The sequence below is a fragment of the Budorcas taxicolor genome, chromosome 18 (genome assembly GCF_023091745.1).
Source record: "Budorcas taxicolor isolate Tak-1 chromosome 18, Takin1.1, whole genome shotgun sequence".
In the NCBI taxonomy this organism is placed as follows: domain Eukaryota; kingdom Metazoa; phylum Chordata; class Mammalia; order Artiodactyla; family Bovidae; genus Budorcas; species Budorcas taxicolor.
The window spans coordinates 31,086,082-31,113,153 of NC_068927.1; the positions used below are offsets into that span (position 1 = coordinate 31,086,082).

A 27,072-nucleotide genomic window follows, 5' to 3' on the forward strand; every position below is an offset into this window, starting at 1 on the left:
GCTGTGTGGATACCAAAGGGCAGGAAACAAGCACACGGGGCTGCTGTAAGTGCTCACCTTAAAGAGGACAGTGTTTGGGACTCCCCTGGTGGGCCAGTGGTTAAGAATCTGCTTCTGCAGGGGACCCGGGTTCTATTCCGAATTGGGGAACTAAGATCCCTGCAAGGCACGGTGTAGCCAAAAAAAAAAAAAAAAGGGCAAATATGATGGTGTTTGAGCTTAGTAACTAAAATAAACAGGACATGGTGATTATTTGGATATAGGAAGTAAAGGACATTAAAGAATTTTGAAGCAATACCTTTGTGGAAGGCTCATAACCGTCTATTAATCTACACTGCTTTCAAATTAGCTAATTCTCTTTCTTTTGTCTCCCTTTAGCCATATTATTTAATTAATCACAAAATACACCAAACTGGTCAAACAGTTCACATAAAGATGAGCAAAATATGGACTTCCCTGGTGATACAGTGAACAGTAGTCTGCCTGTGACTGCAGGGGACACGGGTTCCGTCCTTGGTCTGGGAAGACCGTGCGCCGTAACTACTGAAAGCCAAGCCCTCTAGGACCTCAGAGTCACTACTACTGAAGCCCGTGTGCCTACAACCTGTACTCTGAAACAAGAGATGCCCATGCACCGCAGCACAGCGTCCCACTTGCAGTAACTAGAAAAAACCTGGGCGAAACAATGAAGACCCAGCGCAACCACAAAGAATTACATACACAAATTATTCAAAAAAAAAAAAAAAAGAGGAAAGAGTGAAATCCTAAAAGCAGCCAATTGAAAAAGGACATTACATTAAAAAAAAAAAAAAAAGACTAGCAAAATGTAATTAAATCTTTCCATAAATGGTATCTGTAACTCAGAGCAGGTATCTGATATTTCCCTCTGGTGTGTCTTTTTAGGATGGGAGATTAGGAGTTGTGAGGATAAAATCTTCTACACCCATGATAACCTTGATTCTCAGTGTTCACCCCCAGGTCACAGGAATCCCAACAACTCCCATAAATCTCCAGAGGCTCACAACGACCTAAGGCTGACAGGGGACAGTCAGCAGTGAAGAGTAGCTTTTAATTCACTTAGTTACCTTCTTGGGGGCTGTCAATCAAGCCAATAATGACTTTTGCCTATATGAAAGAATATGCAAAGTTGATGAATGCTACATGGACAATAAGGAAGAGATGGGGTGAGATGGAAATACATCATTGTATAGCTGTATGGACCATGAGACCATAACCAGAATTGAGATTTAATAACATATTTCATGTATTTATCACGGCCCTCCTAATTTTTGGCCCGTCTGCTAAGCCCTGTATATTAATTTCTTAGTTAATGCTCCTTTTACTTATGTAGCCCACATAAATTGTTATGATTCTCGAGTTATAAAATGCTTCGAGTCATAAAATGAGGGTCATATACATTTTTACACGGCCACAAAGTTAGTGAGATAATAAGTGTAATCTCCTGACCATAATATCTGACACTTAATCAATTATTAGTCAGTGTTGAATAGCTGTCAGAACGGTGGTATTTGACTTTATGTTTGTCCAATTTTTGTCAGAACCATTAATTATATAGAAAAATATGTTTTTATGGAAAACACTGTACACCCAAGAAATAAGAGTAGTGCATATAAAACTAGGTATTTTGAAAATTTCCTAAAGTTATTTATATACACTTAAAAATTTTAACTGGACATTCAGACTCAGTAAGTGCTAAGGTCTTATGGTAAGTGCTAGGAAGTAAGAGGTGAACAAGATGTAGCCTGTTGGGACTCCCCCGGTGATCCGGTGGTGAAGACTTGACCTTCCAATGCAGGGGGTGCAGGTTTGATCCCTGATCTCAGAAATGAGATCCCACATGACTTAAGGTCACAAATCCAAAACATAAAACAGAAGCAGTGTTGTAACAAACTCAATAAAGACTTTAAAAATGGTCCACATCAAAAAACACCCAAAACTTAAAAAGATGCATCCTATTAATTCTTTAAGAAATGGAAGTGCATTTAGACTGAAATAGCTTGTTTACTTGCTATCACAACAAAAATAACATAAGCACACCATTCCTATATTCAGCCAGATAACATCTTTCTAGGAGGTCGAAAGTATTTTTTACCAAAAATGCTCATCCCTAACACAGTGCCTGACCACATGGTCTAATCTAGTCTTGGACCTTCATGCAAGTGCAAAGCCTAATATCATGTACTTGTTGTTGAATAAACGTGCTCCAGACATGTTTCCTCTTTCTCCGGTAGAGACCCCATCCTCCAACTTAACCACCCTGTGGGCTCTGCTCCCTTTCCACATCTGTTCTGCAGTTTCAGATCCTTGGTTTTAAAGAACATTTAGATCTTGTGCTGTCCTTTGCACCATTAAATTAATCTTTCATAACTCTGAACCTTAAGGACTTCGATAAACTTTATTTTCATTTACCATGAAGCTATTAATACATACATAATTAATACAGTTGATTATCCCAAACTTGACTTGTACCATGAGGCCAATTTATAGGTATTTCAGCTAAGCCTATTCTACTCACCAACAAACTGACTTCAAACACATAGAAGAGAGCTAATAAACATCTGATAGATGCATGGGAATGACATTTCTCCATCTCTTAACACGTTCTCTTCTTAAATATGCAATATTACATTTTCCTCTGCAACACTAAGTCAAATCTGATTGTCCTTTATCAAAAGCAAGGTTGTATAATACATTGTGCCACATCAGAATGTAGAAATATAAGGAAAACTAAAGGCTTTGTTGAAATGACTCCCATAAATATTTGAACATCAGATAAGAGTGTCAATCTCCCTTTGTTGGGATGCAAAATAGGGGATTTATTTTGCCTTATGAGTATAATAATGTTAGATAACACAGCTCAGCCTATACAAGCAGCTTTGTTTCTCTCAGAATATTAATGTTATTATTAAGTTTTGTTCCCTAGAGGGTACAGAGACTTCACCAATCAGAAAAAAATAAAAACATTTTAAACCCCAGATAAGCACATTTCCCATTTTCCCCCTCTTTCAAACTTCTTATGCCTTTTTTAAAAAGCACCCTAGATCACTTTAAAAAAATAGTTCATTAATATGTGAAGCTTGATTTTTTTATTATTATTATTAGTCAGGTTTACTGTACCACACTGGAGACATTTCAGCTAAATCAATTTGCTGCTTTAGAGCCTGCATCTCAAAATGTAGAACAGATACATATTTGGCACCACACCATAGTGTAGTGGTTGCATGTGACTTTGGAGCTGGATGGCTAGCACGGTGAAGTTAGTCACATTACTCCATCAGTGAAGAGGTTCCCTACACTTGTCCTGGATGGATGTGAAGATACACAGGGCAGGTGCCCCTTTAAGGAAAGACACCAGAGCTGTAGGAGGAGCGGTCAGGGGAAACCCTCTAAACATCAGCTCCTGAGAATCTGCCTCATTTTCAGAGATTGTCCTGTGTTACCTGGAGATTAAGCCAGCAGAGGGATAGAGACACTACCAATTTGGCAGGACGTAGGACTCCTCCGATGATCGATACGCATTCCATTGGATTGGGCCAAGGCTTTGCCAGGCCTGAACTGCAGGTTAGCTGTGCCCCCTGCCCGCCTGTTTCTGTCCCCTCACAGTCACAGGTGCTGCTCTCTAACAAACAGCTTGTACTTCAAATGCCATCTACTTCCAGGGAAAACAACATGTAACCCATGTTTTTAATGGGAATATGGGAATAAGAATACGGGTAATTCACAGAGTTCATGTAATACAGTATAAATGAGATACCTGTGAAGGGCCCTGTACTGAAACACTAAACAGGCATGACTAAAGATCCACAGGACACTTCCAGTATGACTCGTTAAGTATCTACTCTCCTATTGGGGAATATATGTTAGAGTTTGTCGAACATACTCCAGCAAATCTATTCCAAGTGAATTTCTATTTCATGTCACTTCATGTTTTCAGAGGGAGAGAAATGCTGCTGGAATCAGAGATTTTGCCAAGACACTGAAATGCAGAGACTAATTTGGTTAAGACAATCACCAGCCTCGGTTCTAAAAACCACTGTATTGTAATCATCACTGAGGTCTAGAGAATGGAAGGGGCAGGTAGCAAATTCAGGTATTATGAGAAATTCATGCAAGAAACAAATATCTTCCCCACTCCAAGCGAGAAAGCATCCAGGTCTTTTTTATGATGCCTTTTCACAGTCTGTATGATAGCTATTGGCTTCCCCAGTGACTCAGCAGTAAAGAATTTGCCTGCAATGCAAGAGATGAGGGTTCCTTTCCTAGGTTGGGAAGATCCCCTGGAGGAGGGCATGGCAACCCACTCCAGTATTCTTGCCTGGAGAATCCCCATGGACAGAGGAGCCTGGTGGCTACAGTCCACAGGGTTGCAGAGTTGGATATGAATGAAGCAACTGAGCACACAAGCATGATAGCTATGGTGATTTCTCCAAAAGCTATGCTACGTGAAGCCAATTTTTTCTGGTAGATTCAAAGTAAGTGCACACTGTCAGGGGCCGCATAGAACTAACCTCCAGAGGGTTCTAAGGCAAGCATGGAGGTTGTCAACTCCATCATATACAACTGGATTCTAATACAAAGAATTTCTTTGACTACAATAGATTTCTTTTTTAATATATTTTTTTAATCCTCTCTCTTGGGAGTTTTCTAGACAGAATAAGATCCTGAAATTTTGTGAGCATCAACTATTAAAATTACTGATGAAAATCCCAAGCTCTTACCAGTATACCATAGGAGATGACCAACTCTTTTGTAAAATAAATATCTTAGGCTTTGCAGGTCATACTGTCTCTGTTACAATGACTCCACTGCAGTTCTCGGGCATAAAGGGATGAGAGTGGCTGCATTCCAATAAAACTTAAAAAAAAAAGAAAAGTGGGGAGCCAGATTCGGGACACAGGCTACAGTTGACAGACTTCTGGCCTCATGTTAGTTTAAATAGTTTAAACTATTTATTCATGGAACACATCCGTCCGCCCCCCCCACCCCTTCATGAAGGGTCTATGGAAAGGAAAGTGGGCAAATTTATATATTATAATAATATATAGACATGTATTGTTTTACAAAATAGGAATAAGTGTCACGATAGCTGCAATGCTTGATGGATTAGAATCTAGAGCTCGGACCAGCATGGAAGCCTGAGTGTCCTTTACCTCAGATGCTTCTGATTCTCTACAGAAAGTTCAAGGATTAAAACTCTTCTTCTTAAAGAGTGCAAGACATCTGAGCCAATTAACTTATCCATGAAATCCTAGTGCAAAGAAACTGGAGTTCAAATTGATCTGGTCACACTATCTTTAGTCCTAGTGATGTTCCTTAGAGCACAGCTAGGGAGATGCTGCTCTTGGAGAAAAGTGGTATATATCTATTTTTCAAATTTAACAGGCATAAATGCACTTTAAATTATAAAGAAATGTTTTGCTAAACATTGGTTTGCAGCCTCTGTATGGCAAATTTACAGGAAGATACAATTTTGAACCAACTGCAAGTGAAGATGCTATTTAGAGTCACTAATAATGAAATAAACCCCTTAGTTATGAATCAGTTATTATATTTCACTGAACTCCAACTGTTTCTTTCTCACTGTTTAATTGCATTCTAGCTTTTGTTATTGTGCCTAAAGAAACCATTTTAACATTTTCTCGCATGCACTTCGAATATCAAAAATTCCATCTACAAGATTTCAGCTTTTTGGCTCTAATTGCTCTACTGGTTGCTCTAACTGCTTTAATAAATAATATTATCTGAGTTCTGCTAGTCCCAGAATTCTAAAGTCCCTGCATCACACATTATTTATTATTCCTTTAAGGGGAAAAAGGAGCCTTTTTCTACCCAAAGCTTCTCTTTATAGTGAGAGTGAAAGAAGAGGGAGGGAGGGAGGGAGGGAGGTACGGAACAAAAAATGAGAGGAAAGAAGATACACACAGTCCACGCTCTAGATTAATACCAGTTTCTCGAGAGTGTGATAGTTCCATATTAGCATCATTGAGTATCTGTGGTTCCTTCTATTGCAATCCCTTAGAAAACTAAGAAATCTCTTCTTCTATGTGAGCCTAAAAATAATCTAGTTTTGCTTAGCATTTTCAGATTGAATTAAAGGTTAGATAATTGTGAAAAACTTGAATTTAACACAGCTGTATAACTTGCTTCCTTACTATAGAGCAATGTCCATGAGGGCAGAGGCTCTGTCTCTATAGAAATCCCTTGAGAAATCATAAGTTTCTGTGTATCTATATCTAAACCATAGATCTAGATGTGTGTACCATTCCATATGTGACATATATATATATCATAAATACTATATATATACATACATATATGTATATGTATGTATGTATATATATATATATATATATATATAGCAATGTGAATGAATGGGTGACCATATGACTAAATGAATACATGACTTAATTAGTATTAATCACTGTTAGCTGAATTAGCAGTACAGTGAGTTTTTTGGGAGGAAAATGAGTTGGATAAGCTGGTACTTTTGAAATGGGAAACATTCAAATTTTAATTGGCTAAAAATGTGCAGGAACTAAATGACGAAGCTTTAATTGTTTTTAAAAGCCTCCTTGTATGATACTAGACCTCTGTGCACTGTTGGTAGGGAAGCAAAGTGGTGCAGCAGCTATGGAAAACAGTACGGAAGTTCCCCAAAAATTAAAATAGAACGACCGTATGATTCAGCAATCTCACTTCTGGGCATCTATTCAAAAGAACTGAAATCATATTAGCACCCCCACGTTCACTGTAGAATCATTCACAATAGCTAAGATGTGGAAACAACGCAAATGGCCATCAGCAGATGAATGGGTAAAGAAAATGTACTATAGTATATTGTTGTTTAGCTTCAAAAAGAAGAAAATTCTGCAGTGTGCAGCAACATGGATGAACCTGGAGGACATTGTGCTAAGTAAAAGAAACCAGTCACCAAAGGATAACGTAGCATGATTCCACTTATATTCCACCTAGGCTCTTGCTTCCCTCATAGCTCAACTGGTAAATAATCCTCCCGCAATGCAGGTGACCCCGGTTTGATTCCTGGGTCGGGAAGATTCGCTGGAGAAGGAAACAGCTTATCCACTCCAGTATTCTAGCCTGGAGAATTCCATGCACTGTATAGTCCATGGAGTCGCAAAGAGTTGGACATGACTGAGTGACTTTTACTTATACTAGGCACTTAAAACCATCAGAGTCATAGAATGATGGTTGCCCGGCTGGCCTCAGAGAAGGGAGGAATGAGAAGTTGCTATAAAGTGTTACTTTCTGCACAACGCCGTGGCTATAGTCAACAATACTGTATTGTACCCTTAAAAATCTGTTAAAAAGACAGATCTCATGTAAAGTGTTCTTATCACGATTAAAAACAACAGCAAAAAAAGACAAGGTCTCTCGGGAATTATGCAAGATTGAGGAGAGAGTCAATCCATACACAGTTTATTCACCATACAATTACCAGGTTCTCTATGAAATATTTCCACTGTAGCACCATTGGATATCTGGACCATCAGAAGTGCTTTCAGGAAAAGAGCTCATTAACAGCAAGCCTGGCGTCTGAGGTGAATTGTAAAAATGCCAGAATACGAGTAGGGAAAAAAAAAAAAAAAGGCAGAGTCTTGTGTTGAGTGGGCACTTCAAGAGAGGAATTAGGACAACAGAGCATTGTGGCCACCATGGTTATGTGTCAGCCCACTTTGACTGCTGAATAGCCATCATTCCCACTTTTAATTTAAGCAGCTCATGTAGACGTATGGGAAACGCTTTGAAAGAAAAGTAGGAAGCAGCCATCTAAAAAAGAAAACAGTCACATGCCATCTCAATGCCATGGTGACAATAAATACACACTTGACATGAACTTATTGGGTGGAAAATAAAAATGAGCCATGTCAGGTTTACATGAAAGCACTGACCTTTAATTAACACCTACTCTGTGCTAGTAGGGGCTTCCCCAGAGGTTCAGCAGTAAAGAATCCATCTGCCCATGCAGGAGACGTGAGTTTGATCCCTGGGTCTGGAAGATCCCCTGGAGGAGGAAATGGCAACCCACTCCAGTCTTCTTGCTTGGAAAATCCCATGGACAGAGGAGCCTGGCAGTCTACAGTCCATGGGGTCCCAAGAGAGTCGGACACGACAGCAACTAAGCAACTGTGCTAGCAAGTTTGCCTTAAGTATAAATAACTTGCTGCCTCTAACACCGTTTCAGAGTGTCTGTCACAAAGTAAACAGTAAACATTATCTGTCATGATCCTACACTTCATGCAAAATGCCAGGACCTAGCAATGCATATGCAGACACAGTGGTCAATGGTAAGAAGAAATCTGGATTTAACCCTAGCCCTCACACCTCCTGCTACATCACCATGCACAGGAAACATCCTCAGTTTCCTTCCTCGTAAAACTGGAACCATACTGAGTACTTCACAGGTGCCTTTTGTGAGAATTAAGTGAAATGATACATAATAGAAACTAACACAATGTCTGATTCATCAAATAACTATTGTTTCTCCTGTTACCTCCCTAATCATAATTTGGTTCACAGCTGATAGTAACAGACCCACACAAATGGGCTAGACTAAGGAGCAAGAAATAGTCTACCCATATTCTGGTTAATTCCAGAGCCTGGTATACTCTCCTTTTTCTTGGTGTGCATCCTGAATTGAATGAAACCAGTTAGAAAATGAATGGTTTTTGTATTTCAATTAAATTGATCCTGCTAATTCAGAGCAGCCTTGTTTATAATAGCCAATATATGGAAACGATCTAAGTGTCCATCCATGAATGAATGGATAAAGAAAATCACACACACACACAAACACAACACAGTGGAATACTACTCAGTCATGAAAAAGAATAAAATCCTATCATTTGTGAAAACGTGGATGGACCCTGAATGTATTATGTGAAGTAAAGTAAGTCAGAGAAAGATATAATCTTACTTGTATGTGCCATCTAAAACAAAATAAAACAGAAACACACTCACAGAGAAGAGTAGCTACCAGAAGGGAAGAGGATTTTGGAGGTGGTGAAATGGGTGAGCGTGGTGAGCTGTATGGTGATAGATGGTGACCAGGCTTCTGGTAGTGAAAACTCTGTAGTGTATATCGATGTTTATACTACAAACATCTGTAATATAACATAACATTATCGTACCTACCACAGTATAACACTTATACTATAAACATTATAGTCTAACTATAATTCTGTATACGTGAAACTTACTAGAATGAACAAATAAATATTTGTAGAAAAAATTGGTCCTGCTGAGCCATCCCAACATGTCAAGACACAGTTTGTGTCACAGAAATCACAAGGAAAGAAAGGGAGCGCGACAAAGGATAGAAAGCAGGCATTGCATTGTCAGAAAGAAAGACAAAAAAATGGCTATGCACCACGGTTCCATCCTTGACTGTTTGTGTGACAACGGGCAAGACAGTCTTTTTATCCTCAGCTTCCTCATCTGTTAAATGAGTATACACATTATCTCACAGAGGTGTTAAAGAATGAAATGAACCCATGTAGCACATCTCTGCCACATATTAAGCACTCACTAGTAGCAATATTCACCCAGTAGCAAAGGCAAATTAGACTAAATGAGGTTAATTAGACTATTCAGCATGCAACTGATAAGTGAAAAGAAAAAGATAATCCTGCACAGTCAGCAACCTTTAGTAGAAGAATCTCTGCTAAAATGAGTACTAGGCTTTTATTTTGCATTTAAGATATGAAATGTATGGTGGCTTTATTAGTTGGTAGTCCTAATAACTCCACTTATTTTATTTAACAACTTAATTATTTCAGTAACTATCTGAGGAAAATGATATTATCCCAGAATACCAAGGAAGAAGCTGAGTCTCAAAGAGAATTCCGGAGACCAGCTATCTGTCTGGGAACTAGCAGTGACAGGGTTTGAAACAGTCTGTTCAAGACATGGCATCTTTTAAATAATTTACACAACTATATTCTATATTACTGAGATGCACATGCTAATGAAGAAAGTAGCACATGCTTAATTAATTTTCCCGGAAGGGAGATTTTGCCTTTTTTGTCACTTTGCCTTTGTGTTTTGTCTTTGTGTCACTGTTTGTTTGCCCTGTGATTATACAAACATAGATATAAATACAGACATGTTTATAGACGTAGATACATGTTTAGTTATAAGAATTTTTAAATACATTGATATTTTTAGCCTGACAGTGAGCTCTCAAAAGAAGCAGAGTCATAGAGGAAATTGACCAGCCAATTAATGACTACATGTTTTAACATGGCAAATGCCACAATAAATGCCTATTCCTTGCTGGATAGCAAAGTAAACATTCCCCTAAAAGATGGATACAGTCTTGTTAGGATATAAAATACAACAGTCCTAAAGAGACAACCATGCTTTACTATTTGTTACTTGATAATTCCCTGAATATGTGTCCTCTAGTCCTGTTTTAAAGGGTTAAATGATTCTAAGGAACTCTGCACTGCTCTGGCTAATCAGGAAATTTAATTTTCTACACAAACTAATCAATTGTGCCTAGAAAGAGGAAAGCTGCTCTCCACAACCCAACTGGGGGACTAGGGTGGGAGGGGGGATAACTGCAAAAATGCAGAACAGATACTGAAAAAAGGCAGTTGGTGATTCTTACATTCTTAGCGCATGGAGCCAACGCATCGTCAATCAGAACCATGTGGGGCGTTCTTTCTGAATAATCCATTAAAGCCCTGCTGGAAATGATTTGAAACACTGCTCACCCCTTCTTTGGGTGGGGCCATATATGCCATCTGGGCTTCCCAGGTGGCGCTGGTATTAGAGAACCTGCCTACCAATGCAGGAGACTTAAGAGACGTGGGTCCAGTCCCTTGGTTGGGAAGATCCCCTGGAGAAAGAAGTGGCAACCCACTCCAGAATTCTTGCCTAAAGAATCCCATGGAGAGAGGAGCCTGGTGCGTATGGTCCATGGGATTGCAAGGAGTTTGACATGGCTGAAGCGAATTTGCACATACACAGGCACTTATGCCAAAGGAACTGTTAATAGCACTTGCCTGCCACCTACCAGAGCTACAGATATGCCTGTGTCATCAAATGGCACTTCATCTGTCCATCTCTTCCTGGGAGCACGGCCCCAAGCCCCCTTTAGTTTGCCTGGAAATGAAATGCTTCCAAATTGGGCAGTTGTTGCTAAGCAGCCTCAAGCTTCTCATACACCTGCCTTTTATGCCAGTGACGGTAATAAGAAACAACAGCAACAGCCGTAACAATCAGCTGCAATGATAATAGTCACTGGATTCCTTGTGAACTGGAATGATTCCAAAATTATCCATGTTTACATAAGTAAAAAGATGGATTACAAAACGTGGGAGCTCTGAACCTAGATTTTTACCCATTTCTGCCCATTTAAGGTTAGTATTACTTCAGTACCATAAGTTCCTCAAACTTCATCTCTAGCTGATGAAGAACATGTCTCAGCACAGGCAGTTTGTTCCTGCTGGTACTCCAGATTCCATGTCTGGGGTGTACCCGGGACTCCTCTGATATCTGAACCCCCAATTTCCCTGAGGGTCCTCAGCTCGGCTCGCTCCTGGCCCCCTATGGGGCCTTTGTGACAGGAGTAGAAATCTTGACAAATCAAGTGCTAAGCTGGCCCCTGGTCTCGGTTGGTTCAATCTTGCTTACCCTTGCCATTATTCTGTCTCTTAAACGCTTAAAGATGTGAAGGAAGTGGTAACTGCTCTGTTCTGTGTTCCTTCAGAAGAAAAGGGGTAACAGTTGAAAACGGGGCAGATTCATTTCCTCAACAAGTATCATTGCCTCTATTTATATTAGAACTTCAGCATAAAGTGATTTGACAACTTCACCGTTTAGTCAGAAAATGGACATCCATGTAAACTTATTTTTCTGGATTCTTTCTTCCCTTGTCCCTTTTAGAGGTACGGTTCTCTTAGCAAATAGGGAGGATTCCGTGTGCCTACAGCATGTTGAGTTCCTTTAGAACAGAGAATAGGCAACTGACCATTCCTTAGTTCCCCACATGGAGTTTTACCTTCTTAGAGGTTGCTCTTTTTGAAGAAAGCATTTTTTTAGTATCCTTATGAGATACACTCTAATCCTGAATTTCAAAATGGCTTGTGCTAAAAACAACTTTTCTGGATCGGAAAAGAATTCTTTTTGGCCCAGACACAAATTATTTGGGGCACTGACTATGCCGATGTGTTTTACCTCCAGCCTCAGAGTTTCAGCACCCTCAGGAGTATCGGGAGTTTAATACGGGAACAAGAATTGAATAAACATAGCTCTCAGAAAGCCATTTGTCTATCTAGAGTTTCTCTGAATAAAGTAATTAGAAACATATCTGCCTAAGTCCCCGTAATTTAGAAGCTGAATGACTTGCATATAAGCTGACATCTAACTCATAAATTAACTGGACAGTTCTTTAAAACTGTATTCTTCTATATAGTTTTCTCTCTCTTTTTCAACAAACATTTCCCAGAAAATATTTGAAATCCACACTCAAACACATCGTTAACCAACACTTCACCCTTAGAGACAAGTGGACAAGTTATAGATTTTCAGTGTTCTTTCAGAAGAAAGCTATTTAGCTTGAGCATCTGCACCGTCATTTGGGTGACTGGCAAAAGAGAAAAGATGTACACAGTTCAACAACAACATTAAAACCCCAGAACTGAGCCTCATTTCTAGGAAAAAAAGAACAAAAACCTTAATAAAGGGTTATATGTCTTACCTTGGGAAAATTTTTGAGCAGGGAAAGTATAAACAAAGGGTACTTTTGAAATAGCAGAGAAAGATTTTGGTCTAAAAGGCACCCATGCAGATATGCTGACCGATCAGAAATGCCCATCTAGTAATAAAAAGATAATTTCAAACCCAAATACAGAGATAAGATGGGGGTCTCTTAATAGTCGAAGACAATACCTTAAGCCTCTAAATTTTTATACATAATCCATGTGATTGTCAAAGGAGAAAGAAAAAAATAGCAAAACTTTTCTGATTCTAGAAAACAAATGCACAACAAGCAAAAACAATGTAATATAAAGGATCCACCGAAAAGCACTGCAAAATACATGTGATCTGGCCTTTTCACTGTGCTCTCTGAAAGCCAAACAGGTTTCTTCATCTTAGCATTTCTGGCTCTGAGCATTATATATAGCTGTTCCCAGCTATATGTAATGTGTGTGTGCAACACACCCATAGACACAAGCGTGGTGCATGTTGACTAAAATCCCTTGGCCATGTGAGCAGTGTCTCAAAGGCAGCCACATGGACTGCATACATAATTACATTTTGTACTGATTTGCTTGTCTCAGGTCGTAGCGAATCTTCCTTTTAAAGGAGAAATACCTTATCGGACTGGAGGTGATGTCAGGGTCACGAGCGGTCACCTGCCCAATCACGGAGTTGAGAGCAGCGTTTTCATGCACTTCCAGGAGGTAAGTCGGTGAAGAGAAGACGGGAGGCTCATCAGCATCTTCGACGACAATTTTGACCGTCGCCGTGTCTTTAAAGGGGCCCCTGCCGCTGAAACGCGGGTCAGTGTGGACATTGGCTGCCTCTACCTTCAGTGTATAGGATTTTTTGGTCTCAAAATCCAGAGGCTGTTAAGAAATGACAAAGATGAATGTTTCTCACTAATGACCACAGCCGCGAGAACAAATGAGTAGAACACTGATGGATGATCGTTATGTGCATTTAAGCCCATTTGTGAGTCTTAATGGGATCACTCTCCTATCCCCCATATCCAACCTGTAAATTTTACAGGCATTTATTGATATCTGTTTATTATACAAGCTCAGTGAATCTAATCTCCTACTGTTTTGTTTTGTTTTGCTCATTTCACTTGGAATTCACAAAATATTCACAGTCATGAATCGTGCCATCAAAATTTCACTTCAGAGTCATAATAAAATTTTACTAGTGATGGCGTGACCTGCATACCAATCAGTCAGTTAATCGGGCCTCTGCTGGTCGGAGATAAGGCAGCATCGAACACAATCTCTATCTGGGAAGAATATTTTTATCATTTCTGCAACAGTGTGTGAAATGTAAAGAACAAGAAATAATCATTGTTTAGTCCATGGAGACATTATAAAGCATAATTTAGCACTAATCCCAACAAGGAGTGTTTTCTTATTTCACTTCTTGAGCATCACTGCTTTGCTGATCATGGCTAAAATGAAGTTTATTCTTTTTTAGGGCATTCTTAGAAGGTCTCTATTATGGGTTCCATGCTGTGAAGCAGGTGGGCATAGAAAGATGTATGCAGATGCATATCTACCTGTTTTTATATTTAAGGGAAGGAAGAGGGAGACGAGTAGATATATAGATTAGCTAGGACTTACTGTGTCTTCTACGAACCACTTAAAAGCAATGCGAGATTACCTCATTGCACCATTATTGAAAATATTTCTGACCTATTCATTCTTCCTGTCTTAAAAGCCCCAAAGACTTAATGATCTAAGTAAATAGAGGAAGGTAAAAGAACACAGGCCCCTTAACAACCCAAAGCCCATCTGTGTCAGAATCCTCACTGTCCAATTCTCTCAAGCAGGGCATAATACTTCAGATGTCAAGGATGTATTTCTGTCAAGGTTCAAAAAGATAATTTAGGCTTGCATTGCAATTTCTTATAAGAAATTGAACTTTACATCTGCGATGCACATTTTTTTTTTTTAAAGAAGAAGCCTGATCACAGCCAGCATTACTGAACTCTTTCAGAACTCTCCTACAAGCTTATATATATATAGGTATATAGTGTTAATTTTTATATTTGAATTTTTTTCTAATTGGACTGGACTTTTCTTGAGAGATATTTTCTAATAAAGCAGATACTCAATCCTGCCCATTCTGAAATTTCTAAGCACATATATATACATACCCATGAATACACAATTCAACATTAGCATTTTCACAATTTTCCAACAGCCCCAACTGTAACAATTACGTAATTTCAAATTCTTCACAAATGCCATTGAATAAAACATATTATGCTCTGCTAAATTCTTAGCCCAACCTGAACACATTCTGGTGTCCTTAGGACTTTATCAGACCAAAAAGAGGGTCCAAGCATTGTGGGAAAATGACTCCGTACATCATTTTCCAGAATAAAATTCATGTGTTTCTTGGTGTTGAGATGTGTAGAATATGTTTCCAAGTTTATGAATAGTGGTGAATAAAAATACAGCAAATGGCTAATTACTTCAGTTTATAAAAGCACCTTATGGTAACAGAGAATAGCAGTTAATAATAACAATAAAAATGACATTAGGAATCATTAACCAAGGAAAATGTGGCCCTGGGTTATTCAATAATTGACTCAAGTATAATTATACTGTACTCTATTTCAAACATGAGTTTTTAAATACTTTGCAACTTTTACTACTGAGCTTCATCCAGGTCAAAATGAAGCATTGCTCAGGAGAGTTAAAATAGATGTGACCAATTTTTTCCTCAAAATTTTTAAAATTGATGTTGTAGTTTAGAGTATATCCAGAAAACTCCTGGTTCTCATTGTCAAGACCTCCCCAATGAGGGATTTCAGGAGCATGACCATGGGGAGCAGATCCCTATGTAACATGAGAGAGAGAGTCAGATAGTAAGCTCGGAGTCATGTCAATATATTGCTGATCAAGACAGAGGGCAGAACTACTGGCTCCCGACAGCGTAACTGATCATACGTCTTCCAATTCATGAATCAGCAAATGTTTTAAAATTAATTTCTACTACTTCACAACAAACATGCTGTACAATATTGAGCAGAATACTCATTATGAGGATAAAGGGGCATTTTCCTTTGCAAATGCCCATGTCCATAAAATACTGAACTGTGCTCTGCACATTTTTTTAAAATAAATTTATCATGATGAGAAATAAATATGGAAAATGTACAGAATTTTTCATATTTACCATATGTACATACACACACACAAATGTTTGTGAGCAAAAGCAATCACAGATTGCATATATTTTTTGTACTATTTGTGGAGATATTTCTTTTTTCAGTCGTAGCCCCAGGTGAGTGCATGCTAAGTCGCTTCAGTCCTGTTTGACTCTTTGTGACCCTATGGATGTAGCCCACCAGGCTCCTCTATCCATGGGATTCTCCAGGCAAGAATAGCGGAGTGGGTTGCCATGCCCTCCTCCAGGGGATCTTCCGAACCCAGGGATCAAACCCATGTCTCTTACGTCTCCTACATTGGCAGGCGGGTTCTTGACCACCAACACCACCTGAGAAGTTCAGCCCCATACCCAGGAATAAAACAAAGCTGAGCTTCACTGACCTCATTGCTTGGACATTTGATCACAACTTGGAGTATCTTATGTTAGCAGGGTGGGCCCTGTCCCTTCAGGGCCAGAATGAGCCAGAATAACAGGCTGACTAGTTTGTCTGTCTTTGAGTTTCCCTAAAAGCAGAGATTGCAATGAAGACCTAGGAACCTTCAATGCATGTTTTAGAACTATTCCAAGAAGCAGGAATATAGAAATGGCGGCGGGGGCCGGGGGGAGTTCTATAGAAAAGGCATTGAATTTGCCACCCCTGTGGGCTAGTGAGGATCCCCTCCTCCACCACTGAAAAACCTCTGAAGAGCCACAGACAATCTGCCTCAGGATAATTTATTCCAAGGAAACTGTCCACACGTCTTTGTCCTTTATTGCTTGAAGGCTGCCTGGATAGCTGGAGGCTCTGCACAAGAACTGAGCAAGTTCCTGCAACTCATGGAAAAACACTGAGGCACAGACAGGAGAGAAACGATGGATCAGATGGCAGCCTAGCACCCCGGTCACTGCTTACTGAGCTTTAGCTGAAGTATCAAGTAGGACCAAGAGACAGAATGTGAGAAAAGGACTCTTACTTTTTCTTCCTATTTCTTCCAACATTATTTATTATTCATTTATTCAACTATGCCTGGTCTTGGCTGTGGCACGTGGAGTGTGGATTGCAGCATGTAGGATCTAGTTTCCTGACCAGGGATCTAACTGAGGATCCCTGCATGACGAGCATGGAATCACAGCCACTAGACCACGAGGGAGGTCCCAGGACTCTTACTTTTTCATAGCTAAAGAAGCCAAACCTCCTTCCCTCCTAAGATTATATCAGGAAGTCTACCCAACCCCCACCATCTTCAATGTTCACGTTTCAAAGAGGTATTAATATTTTGAAGATGAGCAAAACCTTCCTGAGCTTACCTTTCTCAGTCTTATAATGCCATCCTGGGCCTGGGCATCAGCAGTGATCTCAAAGAGTGCTGTTCCATCTCCGTCAATGATGTCATATGACGACTGTGCATTTTCACCAATATCCTGATCATTGGCCTTCACCCTTCCTATGGCAGTGCCAAGAACCACATCTTCCGGTACCGAGAAGTGATACAGACCTTAGGAAAGAGGAGAGACCCTGAGCACTGCATATGTTCCATTCATTCATTCATTTAGCAAATATTTATTGGGCACCTTTCTTGTTCAAGGTACCTGTGTACAGATGTGACCAACACAGTGATGGGAGAGGCAAAAACATCATTTTCACTGTGGAACATACAACCTTTTACATGACTCAGAGACAAACAGTTCCCAGAAAAAGCAGCGATCTCTCTTTGAAACTCTTCTGAGTTATGGGACTTATTCAACCGTATGTTTACCAAGTACATATTTGGAGCGGAGTTATATCAGGATATTAGTGAGTCTGTGTGAATGTTCTTTCCCATTTGCTGTATAATCACATTGGCTGCCCTTGGGGATATTCATTGTTGCCCAACATAAAATATTAAGCTAATTTCGGCACAGATAGATGCAATGTGTAACACACTGAAAGTCACTTTTGAAGTTACCTTTATATTTACAGACTTGTAGACCATTTTTGATAAAATCCAATTACCAAGCTTCTGCTATGCCCTGCAGCAAGCTGTTCAGACACATGAAACACTCCTCTTGTTACTAGAGTCCTCCTTGCTCTGAAGACCAAAAATCCTACCTTCAAAACTCTCTAGGCAAAAATACAACTACAGTGTGTATCCCTTCTCCTAGGGGGAGGCAGGACAATGTGTCTAATCAGTGCTATCAGTCCCTTTTTTATTCAGATGACTTTGGCTGTTACGCCGGTGCCACCCGCTTTCATTGGTGTAGGGGAAGCTGCTGGTACCCCAAGCCCTAAACTCTGGCCGTTACCACTTCAGTCACTCATGTTCTCCAGCCAACAGCCAACTTCTGAGGGTTTCCTTTGGTCTTCAGAACCCATTTTGCCCATTGCCTGTCAGGCTAGAACTCTCAGAAAATTAATACCCCTCAAAGACTCACACAACTTACTATATAAAATCCCTGGTGCCGTCACCTCTCTGGCAGGATAATCTTAAGCTTGTTCTTTCCTTTTGCTTATTTACAGGGGGCCAGGGTATCCCCAAGGGGATAAAGCTCCAGTTTCTCCAGTGGTAGAACATGGGCTTTCTGGCCTCCTCTCCCTCACATTCTCACTTCCGAACTGGCCTTTCTTGGGATCATCTCCAAGATAAACCACTTACAATCAAATTCTTGTCTCAGTGCCTGTTTCTGGGGAATCCAAATCCAGACAAACAGGAAGCTGTAGTCCCCATGTAACGAGAACAAGGGGAAATAAACATTCAATGGACCATAAACCCGAAAGGAAAAATTAAATCTACAGAACATTACCTGAGTCTAGTTTGAACTCAATCATTGAGTCCCTTGGATAAACTAAGGCCTCATTGTACCCAGTATAAAAGGATAACTTCTTATGAGGGAAAAATTTTCTAATGGCAGTAGCACACTTTTATCTAACGATGAAATCAAAATGCCTCTTAAAATCATACTATTATGGGACTAGGGAACAAAACAGTTTTTTTCCCAAGGTAGGTACCAAAAACCATCATGTCAAGCACAAGTCTCCCACTCCCCCCATAATCAGTAATGATTCCATTTCCTTCCAACTTTATATTTCAGGTAAGGTCTTGTGATGATTCCTTGAGATGTGCTTATTAGGTAAATAAGACAGCAAGGGGCCTCACCTTACTGCCAGCCCTGCAACAGGAAGCTTTGAGAAATCAAGCCAGTGACACGATTCATTATCCACTGTTATTCTTCCTACTCTCATCCTCCCTTTCAGTGTGATCATAGTTAATCATTATTACTTCTAAGACAGGAAACACTTTTGAAACTCACAGGCTACTGTGCAATTGAAACAATAATTTTCTGAGAAAGAGGAGTTGCATGCTAGTGTATTAACTATAATGGCAACTGAAAAGAGAATAAAATAATTGGGGGAAAGATGCAAGAGACAGCGTTTTTAATTTCCGTCATTTCGGCTTAAAAGGGTTGCATTGTTGTCTGATTTATGAATGGCCAGATGTGGAAATTCTCAAATGCTTAATGAAATGCAGTATTTCTTATTCTTTCTACCTTGGCATTTTTGCAGAGAATTTTTACAAAGCACCTCAAATGTGTCATTTCCAAGCCCCATCTCTGTCTCTCCCTCTTTCACTCTCCTCCCTCCTCTGGCTTTTCTCTCTCTCTCTCTTCAAAAGCCATGGTTTTCCTAAAGTATTTCCTATCCCAGCAAAGAGCACCGGCAGGCAGCTGATCTCTCATGTCAGGAAGAGGGTAACTTGCATCCTCGACTGAAAGTGCAGTCTACCCTTAGATTGTTGTTACCATTAGCCCTCAAACATCTATCACTTCTCTCCATTCCCACACGATCGACCCTGCTTGCCAGGGCTTTCATCACCTTTTATGTGAATGATTTCTAGTATCCTTTACCTGGCTGCAGTGTGGAAAAGACCCTGGAAGAAGGCCAGACACCATTTTCTCTGATTTCCTTAAAATGAAATCCTATTATTCAACCTACAACTTAAAATATTTTAATGACTTCCTAGTGATATTAGGAAGAGCCTGGTGGGCTGCAGTCCATGAGGTCTCAGAAAGTCAGATACGACTGAGCGACTTCACTTTCACTTTTCACTTTCATGCCTTGGAGAAGGAAATGGCAACCCACTCCAATGTTCATGCCTGGAGAATCCCAGGGACAGGGGAGCCAGGTGGGCTGCCATCTATGGGGTCGCACAGAGTCGGACACGACTGAAGTGACTTAGCAGCAGCAGCGATATTAGGATAAAGATCATGGTACTTAAAATGGCTTACAGATCCAGGGATGACTGACTCCCTGCCTAACCTAGCTCTCCAGACTGTGCTCCAGCTGTAGTGGAATTTTTTCAATTCTCATTCAGGGCCGTACACCCTTCTTCACAGGACTTTTGGGCATCCATTTCCTCCAGTTGCAATGTCCATCCTCCCTTTCATGGTTTCACCTTGTTCCAGCTAATTCCTACTCATCACTCATTTCTCTCAATTTAAGATTCTCCATGTCAGAAAGCCCTTCCTAAATCATCTCTCTAATAGAAGATCCCTTGCCAAAAGGCACAGAAGGAAAGGTTTCTATGAGAGTGCAGGAAAGTTGGCAAATAAGGATCGTCTTCCTGATTCACTGATGGTGGCTGCCTCACTTGCTGTTGAGAGGTTTAGGAGGCCGAGCACAGCTTTCACAGGGACTGGGAGGGTCGGTGATCACTGATGTCCCGCCAGGCACTGGAAGGAGGAGTATATATTTTGCAGCAAGTGTACTCTATATCTGCCTTCTCCACCTCAGGCTCTAGAGATTTAGTTTCTTTTATAGAACAAGTGGGACTATTGATAGAGCAATACCTGAGGTGCGTTTCCATCATTCTCTCCAGTTTTCTTCACAGGACATACCCTGGACTAGAGAAATAAGCACAAATCTTTGCATCCAGGCTTGCTGGTTCTAATACTCAGCTGTGATATTTACTTTATGTTTAATATTAAAAAATGTTCTTATATATGCTTTGAAATCTTAGAGTAAGGATACATCTAGGCTTCAAACGATAGCATGGGTAGTTTCCTATATACATGGATTTATTCTACCTTGCATGTCAAAGACACTCAGTGATTGCTATCAGTTTTTCAGATCACTGAAAATTAGAATATAGATTCAAACGAAAACATCATACAGGGATGCTCATGCAACACAGGAAATTCACTTACTCTGGGCAAATTTTGGAGGATTGTCGTTCACATCAGTGAGGGTCACTGTAAGCGTTGTGGTGCCAGACAGGCCCCCCGAGTGTCCCCCCATGTCTTTGGCTTGGATAACGACCAGGTACTCCTCCTTGGCTTCCCTGTCCATATTGGGAAGGGCAGTTTTTATGATTGCTGAGGGGAAGAAAAGGGGAGAATGACTTTCAGATAGCTCATTCAACAATGAATGTGTGAATCACACACACACACACACACACACACGCACACATACAGAAACACATGCATATGCATCAGATCCCCACTCAGATGCTTTTCTGTTTTCTTTTGACATTTAGCTGGTGTGCATCTCTGATGCCAACACTGAAAAAGACTGTAGTCATAGACATTAGTGGATTACTTGCAAAAATACATTTTATAATGTATAAAAAAAGAACTTATAAAAATGTACATTAGAAAGTAAGTTGAATGGCATGCTCTTGCCTACCAAATTAAAGTATAAATCATAACATAGCTTCGTCTACCCAGGAAAACCCTGGAAGTGAAAGAATCCTTCAATTTATCACAGACTCCAATTCCCCTACAAGAGAAGTAAATACACAAATAGCTGGAAGGCTCCGAGGTCAAAGATAAATTATTCTAAGGCTCACAAATACATCAGAGAGATGAAAGAAATAAATGCATTATGAGAATCAACTCAGATGAATAAAATGCCAATCAGAACTAATATAGGCAAGTGTCTAAGTCCAAGCATTGTTCAGCTACATTCATATTTTAATTGTTTAGTTACATCATGACTATTGTAAAAGTAATAAATGTTTTATAGAAACAGGAAGATAGAGAAAAGAGAAAAGGGGGTAAACACAGAATCATGTAAATAATGTAGTGTCAGTTCTAAAATGTGAAGTGTTTTTTTTTCTGATATATTTTCAGAGTTTTATCTTTCTGCTTCTTAGTATATTTCACTAGTCTTTTAATATTCTTGTTAAAGATTCAAAGATCGGTGTAGGTGCTCCTGAAGTTATTTTGAAAAATCTTTATTTTGCTTTCTCCCTACCCTCATACCTCTTTTCATAGATAAATATTGCTAGCATTTTGAAATGTACATTTTCACATATATATGCACGCAAATGTGCAAATGTACATATGAACATTTAACCACAAATGTGACCACAGTGTAGTCATTGTTCTGAGGCTTTGTTTTTTCACACAATGGATATTTTTGAGATCTTGTCAATGGTTAGACGCTCAACTCATTACTTCTCACAGCTGTATAATTCTTCATTAATTAATGTACAATGAGTAATGCAGGCATTCCCATATTAATGGATATTGCTATTTTTCTGTGTCCTACACTTTTACTTAACTCGGTCATAAGATCCCCTGCTGCCATATTGCTAAAGGCTCATGATAAAAAAAAAGTTTGTGACTAGCTCAGAATATTCCTGTTGAGTAAATGAGTTACCTCTCAGGACCAAGTGAAAAAAAATCTCTGAATTAAAGACAATTTGCCTCTCACTTCTAACCTCAGGGATATCATACATGTTCAATTCAAGGTAAGGGTGTCTGAAGTTGTAATTCTTTTTTTCTGGACTCATATGGTCTTAATTAAATCATCTATCTGTAAGAGGTTTGCAAGAAGTTCAAGTCCCTGAATCATTCAAGTAGCAGGTGAGAAACAATAGTGTCCAGGGAAATCTAATCCATTCAGGCAATGAGCAGGCTCTGGGAAAAGATGTGAGTTCTTCTGCACTTTATTTGACCTTGAAACCACCTTTATATCAGAGGCTCCCATTTAGGGAGCACTCAACTGGACAGCCCTGCCTATTTGGAAATAAGGATAGTAACATAATAATATCTTTCAATATGAAAATTCATTTCAGGACTTGACCATGTCTTCAGTTCAGCTCAGTTGCTCAGTCGTGTCTGACTCTTTGAGACCCCATGAATCGCAGCACGCCAGGCCTCCCTGTCCATCACCATCTCCCGGAGTTCACTCAGATTCACGTCCATCAAGTCAGTGATGCCATCCAGCCATCTCATCCTCTGTCGTCCCCTTCTCCTCCTGCTCCCAATCCCTCCCAGCATCAGTCTTTTCCAATGAGTCAACTCTTTGCATGAGGTGGCCAAAGTACTGGAGTTTCAGCTTTAGCATCATTCCTTCCAAAGAAATCCCAGGGCTGATCTCCTTCAGAATGGACTGGTTGGATCTCCTTGCAGTCCAAGGGACTCTCAAGAGTCTTCTCCAACACCACAGTTCAAAAGCATCAATTCTTTGGTGCTCAGCCTTCTTCACAGTCTTAGTATATTAGTAATTCAATAGCTCATATGTTTATGTTTATGAACAAAAATTGAAAGGAGATAAATTAGAAATACAGCAACCATTCCAATTTGGATCACTGTGAGGCATTCCTGAGGAGAAAATAAACATCTAGGCAAAAGACAGTAAGAACAACAATAAGGAAACCTTATCAGTAGCATGAGAAGATGTCAGCGTGGCTACTCTGCTATGGATGCATATTTTCATGACTCAGAATATCCTGAGTCTGGGACCAATTCCAGTAAGAAGGATAATAAAATGGTTTTACTCCCACAATAGTTACAGGAGTAACTTGTAGCTTGTAAAGTTTAGTTACCATCACAGTTTAAGGTCATCGTGAATTAAAGCCAACCACTGGACTTTGGAATGTGACGTATAGTTTCCACTAATCAGAGAAAAGGGATATACTTCCTCAAGGAAAACAGCAACTTTTTTCAAAGAAGTTGATGGATTGAGGTCTACACATTAATCCTCTCAGGTTACTCCAGCGGAAGAATTTTTACAACTCGCTCAGAGACTGAGAAGGTCGGTGTGTATTATTCTCATCATTTTAAAATATAAATCATTAGAGAATAATTTTTTTTTTAAAAACTGTGATGCCTCTCAGATACCTGGAATTAAAATAGTTTTGATGCTCTGTTGATATTAGCATACTCAGGTCAGTGTCTTTGAGTTGTATCAGAATGTGAGTGAAGCATCATAAAGCCTTGCTTTAATGGGATAAGAAGGGTTCCCTGGGTTTCCACTTACTACAGAAATGTTGATGTCCTCCACCATCAGGGTAAACAGCTTCATACCATCTATGATGCGCATCTATTGACAAGTTGGATGTCCCTTATAAGTGCTCTCTCCTACTGAAGTGAAGCAAGTTCGGTTTCTCACATTACCCTCACACTTACTAGCTTTGTGACTGTGAACAAATTAGTAAACTCCTGGGATTACCTGTCCTGTTAAATGGAAATAACAATCAGCTATCCATTAAGGGGATTCTAAGACTATAAGAGAGAAATCATACAAGTTCTTGTCAAACAGTAGTTTCCCTTCACCCTTTGGCTTCCTAATCGGAATTTATTCTCTTACTCAGCTTTTATTGGAGTATAATTGTTTCACAATGTTGTGTTAGTTCCTGCTGTACTTCAAAGTGAATCAGCTACACATATACATACATCTCCTCTCTTTTGGATTTCCTTCCCATTAAGTCATCACAGAGCACTGAGTAGAGTTCCCTGTGCTACACATTAGGTCCTCACTAGTTAGTCATGTCTGGACCTAGAGACTGTCAAACAGAGTGAAGGAAGTCAGAGAGAGAAAAACGCCATATATTAACCCATACATATGGAATCTAGGCAAAAAAGGTACAGATGATCTTAATGTGAAACAGAAATAGAGACACAGATGTAGAGAACAAATGAATGGACACGGCAGGGAGGAAGAAGGGGGGTGAATTGGGAGATCGGGGTTAACATATACACACCAAACAACATCTATTTAAAGCTTTCCTGGATAGTGGTTGGCATGCTGAAGATTCCCCAGCTGCTCTTCCAGATCTGCTCTCCAGCACTGTTCACCTGTTCTTGGCATGGGAGAGGGACCACTATGGGATGGACGCACTTACTTGCTGGCTTCGTGTTGGACTCCACCAACACACATTACCCAGGAAGACATGGAGACTGGAGAAGGCTGAGGTTCTAGATCACCCAGCACCTCAATCACATGCTTGGCATCTGCAGTGATTATCTTGGGGAGTTGTTAGAGCAAAACTCTAGTGTCCACGAGCAGCTTCCTTCCCTCAGCCCTTCAGATCTAGGAATGGAATTAGCCCTTCTGCTGCTGGCCTTGGCGGCCTCCCTCCCCCTTGATAGCTCTCAATCAGACCACACTTTCCTCAGTACTTTCCTCACACAACACTCCTGAATCACCCGACTTGTATGTACTGGCCCTAAAACAATACAGTTAAGATACTGTTCTTAGCCAAGTGCCAAACATGTTTCCAAAAAGTACGTCAGTGTAATCATAAATTGCCATCCAAAGGACTGCTCCTTGAGACAGCAAGACAAGTGTTTGTTTCTTTATCTGTAACATGAGAACAGCTATTCAGTGAAGTGAGTTGCTCAGGATGACCCATCTGGGAGGCTGCACACCTGGGAGTTTTCACACATTCTTTTTTTTTAAATTTAAATTTATTTATTTTATTGGAGGCCAATTACTTTACAATATTGTATTGTTTTTGCCACACATCAACATGAATCCACCACAGGTGTACCTGTGTTCCCCATCCTGAAGCCCCCTCCCTCCTCCCTCCCCGTACCATCCCTCTGGGTCATCCCAGTGCACCAGCCCCAAACATCCAGTATCATGCATTGAACCTGGACTGGTGATTCATTTCATATATGATATTATACATGTTTCAATGCCATTCTCCCAAATCATCCCACCCTCTCCCTCTCCCACAGAGTCCCTAAGACTGTTCTATACATCTGTGTCTCTTTTGCTGTCTCACATACAGGGTTATCATTACGATCTTTCTAAATTCCATATATATGCGTTAGTATACTGTATGGGTGCACACCTTCTTTTCTTGTACGACATTGGGAGCAGATTTCTTGATGTGTTAAGGTAAGCAAGGAGTGTCTCCAGTGTCCTTAGGGCCTGCCACACACTTAATTGGCTTCAGTACAAACAGTGTAATGAACAGGCTTTGTTTTGCCTGCACCTACTGCCCCCAGTCTCAACCTTACAATTAGCAGCAACTCATTAGAAAATCCAAGACAGAATTTCTGGAACATTTCTCTTGCTACTTTGTGGCCAGAAAGACACAAGGATAAGAAAAAACACAGGTGTCTTTGGTCCTTCTATTTTTCTCCTTGTGTTGGGGCATATATCTACACATGTTACTTAATTTTTTCTATTCTTATTTAAAAGGCCGATCATTCCAGGTGCATAGATATAGCAAGATGTTAAAAGAAAAAATACCTTCTACAATGGAAGCTTACACACTGTCATAAACATTTGTTCCTTCTACCACTTCTCCCCTGAACTATTTGCTTTGGTGCATATATTCTCCCAAGTATTAGTAGCTTTAAGCTATTTCTTTTGCGGACAAGAGAGAGGACTTCTATACTTTAAAAACTGCTTGGTATTAAATATCACCAGGGTCTTCCCTGGTGGTCCTGTTGCTAAGACTCACTGCTCCGATTGCAGGGAGGCCCAAGTTCAATCTCTGGTCAGGGAACCAGATTCCTCGTGCCTCAGTAAAGAGTTTGCATGCTGCAACTAAAGATCCCACAGGCCACAACTAAGACTCAGCACAACCAAATAAACAAATAAGGTAAATAAATATTTTGTGGAAATCGCCAAACACAGAACAAAAAAATACAGTCATAAGTGACTTTTCCTCTCCCATTTGCGAAGCCAGAAATTTGTAAATGTGAAGACTAAAAGTGACTACAGTTCAGTTCAGTTGCTCAGTCATGTTCGACTATTTGCAGCACCATGGACTGCGGCACACCAGGCCTCCCTGTCCATCACCAACTCCCGGAGTTTGCTCAAACTCATGTCTATCGAGTCAGAGATGCCATCTAACCATCTCATCCTCTGTGATCCCCTTCTCCTCCTGTCTTCAATCTTTCCCAACATCAGGGTACTTTCCAATGAGTCAGTTCTTTGCATCAGCTGGCAAAAGT

The 27,072-nt window shown here is 40.0% G+C and overlaps 1 protein-coding gene across 1 annotated transcript in view; it reads right to left on the reverse strand.

Annotated features, from left to right (window-relative positions):
* The window catches only part of CDH8 (cadherin 8), a 380,788-nt gene that overhangs the window by 139,556 nt on the left and 214,160 nt on the right, over nt 1-27,072 (reverse strand). Inside the window, exons 4-6 of the mRNA XM_052655404.1 lie at nt 21,079-21,246; nt 17,206-17,393; nt 13,363-13,616 (exon numbers count right to left, since the gene is read on the reverse strand). Coding sequence (XP_052511364.1) covers nt 13,363-13,616; nt 17,206-17,393; nt 21,079-21,246 — 610 coding nt within the window. The remainder of the gene's footprint in view (nt 1-13,362; nt 13,617-17,205; nt 17,394-21,078; nt 21,247-27,072) is intronic.